The sequence below is a fragment of the Xiphophorus maculatus genome, chromosome 12 (assembly GCF_002775205.1).
Source record: "Xiphophorus maculatus strain JP 163 A chromosome 12, X_maculatus-5.0-male, whole genome shotgun sequence".
In the NCBI taxonomy this organism is placed as follows: Eukaryota; Metazoa; Chordata; class Actinopteri; order Cyprinodontiformes; family Poeciliidae; genus Xiphophorus; species Xiphophorus maculatus.
The window spans coordinates 13,565,335-13,574,766 of NC_036454.1; the positions used below are offsets into that span (position 1 = coordinate 13,565,335).

General features: G+C 39.0%; 1 protein-coding gene across 1 annotated transcript; it reads right to left on the reverse strand.

Annotated features, from left to right (window-relative positions):
• Positions 1 to 1,345: 1,345 nt before the first annotated feature.
• Positions 1,346 to 9,166, reverse strand: LOC102230345 (complement component C7-like). Its single transcript, XM_014468734.2, has 18 exons — positions 9,070 to 9,166; positions 8,871 to 8,929; positions 8,670 to 8,748; positions 8,434 to 8,575; positions 8,207 to 8,351; positions 7,713 to 7,851; positions 6,160 to 6,303; positions 5,793 to 6,036; positions 5,177 to 5,290; positions 4,919 to 5,085; positions 4,609 to 4,837; positions 4,330 to 4,504; positions 4,101 to 4,188; positions 3,299 to 3,431; positions 3,024 to 3,212; positions 2,413 to 2,512; positions 2,131 to 2,315; positions 1,346 to 2,034 (listed from the first exon to the last, which is right to left on the reverse strand). Exons 1-18 carry the CDS (start codon positions 9,103 to 9,105, stop codon positions 1,850 to 1,852), a joined length of 2,553 nt encoding a protein of 850 aa, XP_014324220.1. The 5' UTR covers positions 9,106 to 9,166; the 3' UTR covers positions 1,346 to 1,849.
• Between the last annotated feature and the right edge of the window lie 266 nt (positions 9,167 to 9,432).

Sequence of the window (9,432 nt, forward strand, 5' to 3'; positions counted from 1 at the left end):
GAAGGCTGGACTTCCTTAATACTTTAACAATGCCACAGATTGATTAGGTCCTCGCCATGTTGCCTTGATGCAGTAGTTTTTTCAGAAGAAGACCAGACTAGTTAAGTGCCTATGCTATGTATATAGACACACTTATTTATTTATTTATTTATTATTTTCCTGAGAAAACTAATTTGATGCTTTGATTATATGTGTTAGGATTCAGTTTTGTGTGAGTGCTCTTCCTATAGATGATTTTCGTGGGAGAGTTCTGGCAGGCTGGCGCACCTGCAGCTGATTCCAGCAATCGGCTGGTGGACTCTTAAGAAGAGCAGTCATTCATCGCTCGATGGTCTCACTTGTTAGTCAGAGTCAAACCTCAAGTTCATGTCGCTGTTGTTGTTATGAGTCGTCAAGTTAATCCTGTTTTGCCATCTCTCAGATCCCGATGAGCTGTTTGGATCAAGCCAGGAACCACGTCCAGCCAAGCTCGCATCTGCGACTGCTCCTCGCCAACTGGATACTACAGCCTGCTGCTCGTTTCCCCGCTACCATCTCAGAGCCTCTGCACTTACCTGAATCCTTTCCTCTCCCTGAGCACCACCTCCGTCTGAGAAACAGTAAGCCCTTTTCTCTATTCCCCTGTCAAGATTCCCTCAACCCGGTCACTACTAACTTCTCCCTTCTCCAAGCAGAACCTAAGCCTGCCAGCCACTCCTGATCCCAGAGGGCAAATCTGGAATATATCATTGTCAAGTTTTACTGTTACTAAATCATTGAGTCAAAGATCTTCCGGCCTTTTGTGTGAACCTGCATGTGGGTGAAGAAACTCAAATCGAACATGACAATATGTGAGAGGGCAGAACTCTTGTCTGACAAACAAACCTCACTGAAACACGTGTTCTAATTTATTGAATATGACTCCATGCATACATCATTTTCGTGCGAGTCTGACACAAGCAGGTACTGACACACATGGGCTCACAGTATGAGAAGGCAGCGAGCCAGTGGAAGGAATAGACTGCCAGCAGGAGTGTGTTCTGCCAGCAGGGAGCTTCTATACTGTCAGTTATAGTGAGTAAATCTCTTAAAATATATTTCAGTTTTAAATTCTAACAGTAGAATTTACATGATCATTTTAAGGAACATTTTTTAAATTTTCTTGTCTCAGGTAAAGAACTTAAATTTCATATGACAGTCAGTTGTGTCTACAAAGCATGCAGTTCAAAATGCAATATTGCCACTGTATCCAGAGTAGCTGCTTACTGCATTCTGATTAGGAGTTTTTAAAAGTGTCAATTAGTGAGGAATAAACCATACACAAAAAATGCTTCATGACTGGGAATTAAAAGCACTTTAAACAATGTAAGTGAAATAGTTTATTGAACAAAATAAAAAAGGAAATAGAACAACGTACAGTTGTCAGTTTTCCCTCTGACCCGTTAAGCGTTTGCGATGTTTCTAAACTTGCTACATGCAGCATCATGGTATGTCCAAAAGGCATTTATGAGGAAAAGAAACACATGCTGTGTGACCACCGATGTGTAATATTTAAACAGAAACATCTGCGCTTCTGCTTAGGCTGCTGCCCCCATAACCTGATCCCAGATTAAGCACATGATGCATTGGTCGATCCATCGTGTGGATCATCCATCCATCTATTCAGTTATAATGAGCAGTTATAGTGATGCATGGATGGATGGATGGTCAGGAGCAATTTCATGCATTTGGCATGTTGAAACGATTGTATTTTCAGCAATACATAAAAGGAAATGAATACATTTTGTCTGAGCCAACACTTAAACAGTATGCAACTGGTCAAATGCTGCTGAAGCACAAAGCAGATAAACAATAGCATGAGTCGGAGGTATTAGGAAGCACATGGTTGGATACTGACAACAGTCACCTTCTCCCCTTTGCATCGTCGAAGTCCTGCTTCACACTCGCTCATGGTTTGTGGTGCAGCCGTTGCATCCTCACCAACACGGATGCACACACTTTCTTCTGGATTCAAGCAGTCTGCAGAGTCTTTACAGCGACACTGATTGGTTTGGGCTGACAAAATGGTGTGAGAGTAAAAAGGGATGACTGATGAACACCTAAAAATACCAGAGATGATTTTCAATTGTTTGTGAGCTTCTATGATCTCACCATCACAGTTTTCCCACATGTGACATCTGGTGCAGTCTGTGGTGCTGCGCTGTGGCCACTTGCAGTTGCTGTCATCTGCTATCTCAAGGTTTTTCCCGATACATTTGATTGCCTGAATCTTGCACACAGTCAAGAGAACAAACTGTCCATTTATTGGATTTACGGCACACACCTCCAGCGAAGAACTGATAAAAAATGAAGAAAAATAATATACATCAAATTAAACCAACTAGCAGGCAAAATGCTAGATGATCACAATGGTGGTTAGATCAGCAAATATACCTGCACTCAGGAGGCATTTTGCAGACACATTTTCCTCTAAATGGCTTCTGCCATTGTTTGCATTGTGCTGGGGAAGCAGTGGGCTTCTGTCTTCTTTCAGCTGTGGGATACATTTTTTTTCCATTAACAGTAAAAAACAAAAATAAGTTAAAAGCACTACTGTACTCTAAATTGTAGTAAAGTATCATGTCTCGGCAATCTGCCATCGTTTTGAATACATTGCCAATAAAAGGCATTCACCCTATTGGCTGTTTTAGCTCTTTATTGCTTTTTGCTCCAAAGCATCCCCACAACATGATTTTGCTATCATCATGCTTCATTGTGGTTAGGATGTATTTGTGGTAATGTGCCATGTTTGTAGTCTGCAAGCATATCTTCTTGTCTGGTCTGATGGCCAAAGACCTTCATTTTGGTCTCCTCAGAATAAAGAACTTTCTTCCACTTGACCATGGAGTCTCCACATGCCTTTTGGCAAACTCTATTTGAGCCTTGATATGAGTTTTCTTTAATAGTGGCTTTTTCATCACATAAAGCCCATAGAGCTTTGACTGATGAAGAACCTGGACAACAGTTGTATGCAGAGATGAGATAAAATAGGGGGACAACAATACCTTGGATGCACCTGGTTTGAGCTGGGTCTGGAGAAAAATTCAAACTGGAATCACAAGTAGCCGTAGCTTCACCATCTAATGAACGACCCTGTGGACAGGACAAGCTAACGGAGTCTCCCAGATGATAAGCCTCCTGTAAAGGAGATGCTATGACATCCGCAGCGAGCGGAGGAAGCTTACACACTGAAACTAGGAGGGGAAAAACAAACATGGAGTTAATAAAACAGTTAGTTAACTATGATATTGTAGTTCACATTTATTACAGATATAGCTACCTGCGCAGAGCCCAGGGTTTGCGGACCAGGTTTGATCAGCATTGCATTGTAGGATGTTGTTACCAACAAGATAAAATCCGGCGGTGCAGCTATATTCCACTCTGTTACCCACATAGTAGTTGTCCTTGGGATCCTGTGCAATGTGGTTGGAGAAATGGCTTTATTAAAAAAAAAAAAATCTTTATGTTTCCATTTTCAAAATTTGTTTCAGTGTCCACAATACTGAGTATAGCTAAATTTATCACATATTTCCTGATTACATATAATTGGTTACTGCAGGTGTAATGTTTTTATTGTGCAAAACACTTAGAACTACCTTGTTGCTGAAGTGTGCCATACAAGTAAACCTGACTTGACTTATATATATATAACTACAGTATATCTGGTGAGTTCTATTTGAGGTTGAGATATTAAAGTTGTTCTTTTTTCCTTTTGGAGTTGGGCAGGTTTTACTTTCTGTTTGGGATGGAAACTATCAGTCAGACCTGACAATTCTGGTCATGTTGGAGCAACTAACAGATGCTGTCCTGCAGAGACTCCAGTTGGGCCAAAATATTTGTTTCAATCAAAAAAAAAAAAAAAAGGAGGGAGCACACTCCAGAGGGAGTTGTAATACAGATTGAATTTTCCTGAACTGTAATGAAATAGTTTTCAAGCCAACACATGACATTGGTTCAATGAAGCATCCAACTTGGACTCAGTAGGTTAAGGGTTAGGCTCGATGTAAATAGCACTATGAGTTTTGTTCAAGTTCCACTTTTCATTTGATCCGCATTGTACAATAATTTAGCTTCATCTTTACCAGGATGTAGCCGTTGATCAAATTGGGTGGAGTCATACACTTCTGAAGTTCTGGGAGAGTTTGATCAAAGCACTGAGGCTCCATGGTTCTGTGGAAATGTTAAAATAAAAAGTTGTATTAGTGGGCTTTCAAAAAAATATTGTCTCCCTAAAAGGTTCGCTTATTACAATCACTTAATGAATGTCTACAAATACATAAATTCATATATCACATTGCAACTAGTTCTGACCTTAAGTACTGCAGGACCTCTTGATCTTCGCAGCCAGCAGTCTCAGTTGGTTCTCCGGTACAGTGATGTCCACCGTTCTGAGGGGAAGGGTTAGAGCAAGAGCGACTACGCGAACTTCGACCCCCAGAACACAAAGACCAGGCAGACCAACAGGACCAACTACCATGGATCACACCTTCATTTAAGGGGTGCAAGAGAAAAATAAAAGCATTCATAGTATTTCATTTTAGAAGCAATTGTAAAATAGTAAATTAAATTGTATGAAAATCAAACAGTTACCTGGTTGGCCCTCTGCCTCAACTCCTTGCTCACAAGCCAGCCCTGATGTGCCAGTTTTGCAGATGCATTTGCATTTGTCTCCATCCATGACAGCCAGGCCATTATTTCTGCAGGACTGGCAGTGGCAGGGATGGCTCTCATACAGGTATTGTTCTATGGCTTTACGGAGGAAGAGTCTCTTAACTCCAGGACACTGAACTTCCTTAACCAGTTCTGAAAGAGGTCGAAGCTATCAAAACAAAAGAGTTAGAGGGTCAAACTAAAGAGAAAAGTCCTTTATTTAAATAAGGTAGGACATTGTTTTCTTCACCTTTTGCTTTATGACCGCAGGGAATGACCTGATAGAGTCAGCCCAATTTGAGTACAATTCCCAGTTCTTGTCTGCATCATCAAGTTGAATTTTCTCTAATGCTGCAATATGTGATAGACCTCCTCCCAGCACCTCCACTTTTGCGTTATTGTCAGCTCTGCTGGCACCTGTTTCAAAACAACTTTATGGATAAGAAAAAGGCAATATCTAGCATATTTAGATTTCTTTATGAGCTGGAAAAATTAACACAAGTTTTACCACTGTGCCATGTGCTTGAATCTCTAGCAGTTGTGCAAACCACTCTTGTGATAGGGAAGAACAGAATCCAGCGTTTTTTCCTTTCACATTCGTGATTGTCGAAGCTCTGACTCTCTTTAAAACAGATGAAAAGAGAGGGAAATCCAAATTACCTTTGTGGTAATTTAAACTAAATCTAATTTGTTCCAAAAAGTTTATTTTTGCACTAATTTACAATTTTTTTCAGTCCAATTTCTGCAAAGATTCATGACAGACTACTTAACTTAATTTGCTTCAGAAGAACATAGCAAATGAAAATTAGAAAAGGGCTTGAAAAAAAATTATGCCAAAAGAATTGAAGTTGTTATAGATCCATAGTGGACATCATAATAAACCCCACAGATTAATAATAGGATGTCACTTAAAGCTCACTGTAATGAGTGATCAGATACAGTGTGATTACTTCAGACCAAAAGTCAATATAAACCAACTTAGTCACCTAAACAAATTGCAAGTGTTTCAACCCTGCTGTAAAATTACCACAAAACAAAATGTCCGTTAACATACTTTTAACTGGTCTCAGAGAAAAATGATAAATGTTTATTAAACTTTTTTTTTGAAATTTGAAAATCCTTACTGATGCGCTTTTCAGTTTCTTCACTGATTGAAACGATGGAGTTCAAGGAGCCCCCCATGCTTCCCTCAGATACGTAGTGTGTTCCAAACCTCTCCAAAATTTTCCTGTAGGCTGAGTAGTCATAAACAGAGGGGAGCTTGGCCAGGGCCTTCCAAAACTCCTCTGATATTGGAAGGTACTTAGGAGAGTTGCTTTGGAACTGAGCTACTTCTATCTCATTCTTTAACACCACAATCCTTTTAGTCTATAGAGAAGGAAAAATGTCATTTAATGAACGTAATTTTTAATTATGGGTTTAGTTGTTGTTTTTAAAAAGAGTTTTCAACAATATTTTCTGTTGAAAAGCAAAAATGTGAGTACAACATACTTGAGACGTGTCATGTTTATCATGGAAGTCATAATTACGATGTCCTTTTGTTGTCCCGGTTACTGTTTCTCTGTTGACAATATCTTTTGCATAGTGCCATTGGCTGGTAAACATCTCATCACTGAAATCCTTTAGGACTGTAACCTGAGAAAATAACAGGATTAATAATGTTTCCATATCAAGATAAACAAATATTTGAGAAAAAAAAACGTATAAAAAATAAAATTGCTCTGTATAGTTTAAATCTTCGAGCGATAGATAAAAGATGGTCCTGTTGTATTGCTGTCGGCTGTTAGTGTGTTACTTGAAGTGGGTAACTGTTTGAACAGCCTCCTTTTGGGGAAATAAAATATTCGTCCTAACCAAAGAATCAGGCAAACCACTTAGATTTCTAATTTTAAAACTATTGTAAATAAAGTTCACCCTTAAAAAACTAATTCTCAGTTAGAACTGAAACTGTTAATTCTGCGCAAAATAGAATTATAATTTGAGTAGGTTCTTATTCATCAGTTGTTTTGTGGAATTAAGTGAATCATTTAGCACAGTGGAGTCACTGGTCCAACACTGAATCAGGTTTCCTCCTCAGAAATTAAACAAAAATTACCTAATTATTTGATTCAGGTGTGTTGCAGCAGAAACCCATTCAAAAGTCGCAGGACACTGGCCCTCGGGGACTGAAGTTTGACACATGTGAATGAGCATATTAAGTAAATCACTGTTTAGCATTTGTCACCTCACTTTTGCCTGCATATTCACATCTCTTTGGTTCTCTGCTGTTCTTCTTGTTGATATTCGTTTGGTCTTTTAGATTGTACACCACTGGCCACACCACCACTTGGCCAGTTGGAGTATAAAGACTGGTGTAGCCTGCTGACTGCTACTACTAAATATACACTGTATGAGTTAAATTATTATTATTATTATTATTATTATTATTATTATTATTTGCTCCATTATGTTGCAAATCTATGTTTCTTCAAGTTGTGGTTATTCAGCAAAAAAATCTACTTTTTAAGATCATGACTGCTTCAAATAAATCCACATAAACCCGCTTAAAGAAATCTGAATATTAGTTTAAGTTATCTATGTTTTGTTTATGGAAGTGAGGTCTGCAAAGAACTGCAAACTGAAGGGAGTAGTTGTACAACACAACAGAAGAAAGGATAATAAAGCTGTTCAAAATATATTCCAGAAAAGAGCCATGTTGGTATAAAATTCCATCTGAGCTAAAGTGAAAGAATGAGAGAAACCCAATTATCAATCATTTTTGCTCTGAATCTTTTACAAGATGCCAGACTTTACTCATTGAGCACTAATCAGTGATACACAACGAGTGAAAGAGACCGAGTTCAAAGGTAAATGGTTTGTACTTGTATAGCGTTTATCAAGCACTTCACACTACATTCAGTCATTCATCCACACACTGATTATGGCATCACTACAGGAGGCAGACAAAGTTGGAATTGAACAGGCGGCAATCCACCAATTGCGGGACAAACTCCTACCACCAATGCCACCATCGTCCCAACCAAGGCCCTGATTCTTCTACTAACCAGGAAGTTGTACTGAATAGTGCTGAGGGGAAGCCGATAAATGTTTTTGTGGACATCACTAAAGGTGGATCGACACTGGCCCCCAAAGCTCCTAGTGTTGATGACACTTCCTCTGCTCTTTCCAGATACCACATCAAACCTACAGGGAAAAAAATACATATATATATATATATATATATATATATTCTGATGTTCAAAGGCAATTTGTGGAACTGGATTTTATTTAGGAATATTAGTGTAAGTGCAACTTAATGCACATGCATGATACACTTTTTAAAGATTGTATTGGTAAATGGTTTTGTAAGCCAAGTATAATTTCCTTTCAATTTCACAGTAATGCTCTACTCTGTATTAGTCTATTGCATAAAATCCTGAAGTTTGTGGTTATAAAGTGGCAAAATGTCCAAAAGGACACAGGATGGGAATGCATAGGCATGGTGTGCTTTTTCAGATGGTTAAACGCAAATGTTTCTCTGCAAAGGTTTCTCACTGACCCATTCCCAAGTAGCTCTACTTGAGGAGGGGGAACTGTATGTTCACATGTGATGAACTTTTGAACCGGACAGTTCTGCTCATCTAGTCCATCTTCTTCACAGTCCTGATCTCCGTTACACAACAAAGACTTGCTAATGCACTTCCCTGCAGATCACAGAAGAAACAGATATTTAGGGGTAATGTATTTTGTTTTGTTTGACTTTATAAAGTAAAGTTTATTTGCAACCTGATTGACAACGAAATCTGTCTCCGCATCCATCTTCCAATGGACAGGCTTGTGTGGTTTCACAGGCTCTGGTCTCAGTGCGGCCACCATCACAGGGGTTCCCATCAAACTGAGCATAAACAGCCATGGCTCGGCTTCTTGTCTATAATGTGAAATGACAAAAATCAGCTTTATGAGTTACAACCCTTTCCAGATGGGGAACCAAATTAGCAAAAGTATTTAAAACTTCTCCAAACCTGCAATTTGGTGCAGGGATCACAAGCTGACCAGCTTCCAAAAGGCCCCCACTGGCAATGAACACGCTGCACACAGAGCCTTAAAAGAATAATTCAAATCTAGTAATTCAGCACACTAAAGGTAAGTGAAAAAAACTGCAACACATCAAGTTTGTTTTTTTATCACCATGGATTTGTAGTGAAACAGGAGAATAAACTTACACTCTGGAAGAGTGCAGGGTCAGCAGCAGCGAAACTGTTGCACAGAGTTGCACAATATTCTAACAAGAGAAGAGAAACGACAATCATAAAAAACAAAAATGAAAAGAATACACATTCTTGTTAAGATCACATTCAAATGCTAAACATCTGTGCTTATCAAGAACTGCTATTAAGAACTACAAATTGTAGTCATACTTGCCTTCATGATGTTCGAAGCTGAGCAAACAGGAGGCATGTGTGCAGGCTTTCACACAAGTATATTTAAGGGGAGTGTCATTGCCGGGAAGATGCCCCATGGAATTCAGTATATTTCATAAGGCAGAGTATGTGGGGGTGGAAGAAAGGGGGAAGGATTGTTTCTGAAGAATGTGTGTGCTTCTCTGGATTTGATGAAAAAAAGTCTCCAGCCAAAAAGCTTGTGCAAAGATTCCTTCCAAATCCTGAGTTTACTCAGTAACATTATCTCACTACTGAAACGTGGAGTTGTTTAAATGAAGTTCTCTATGTTCTTTCAGGGTCTCTAGAAAACCAGTGTTTATTTTAACTTTCCACTTTACATGCA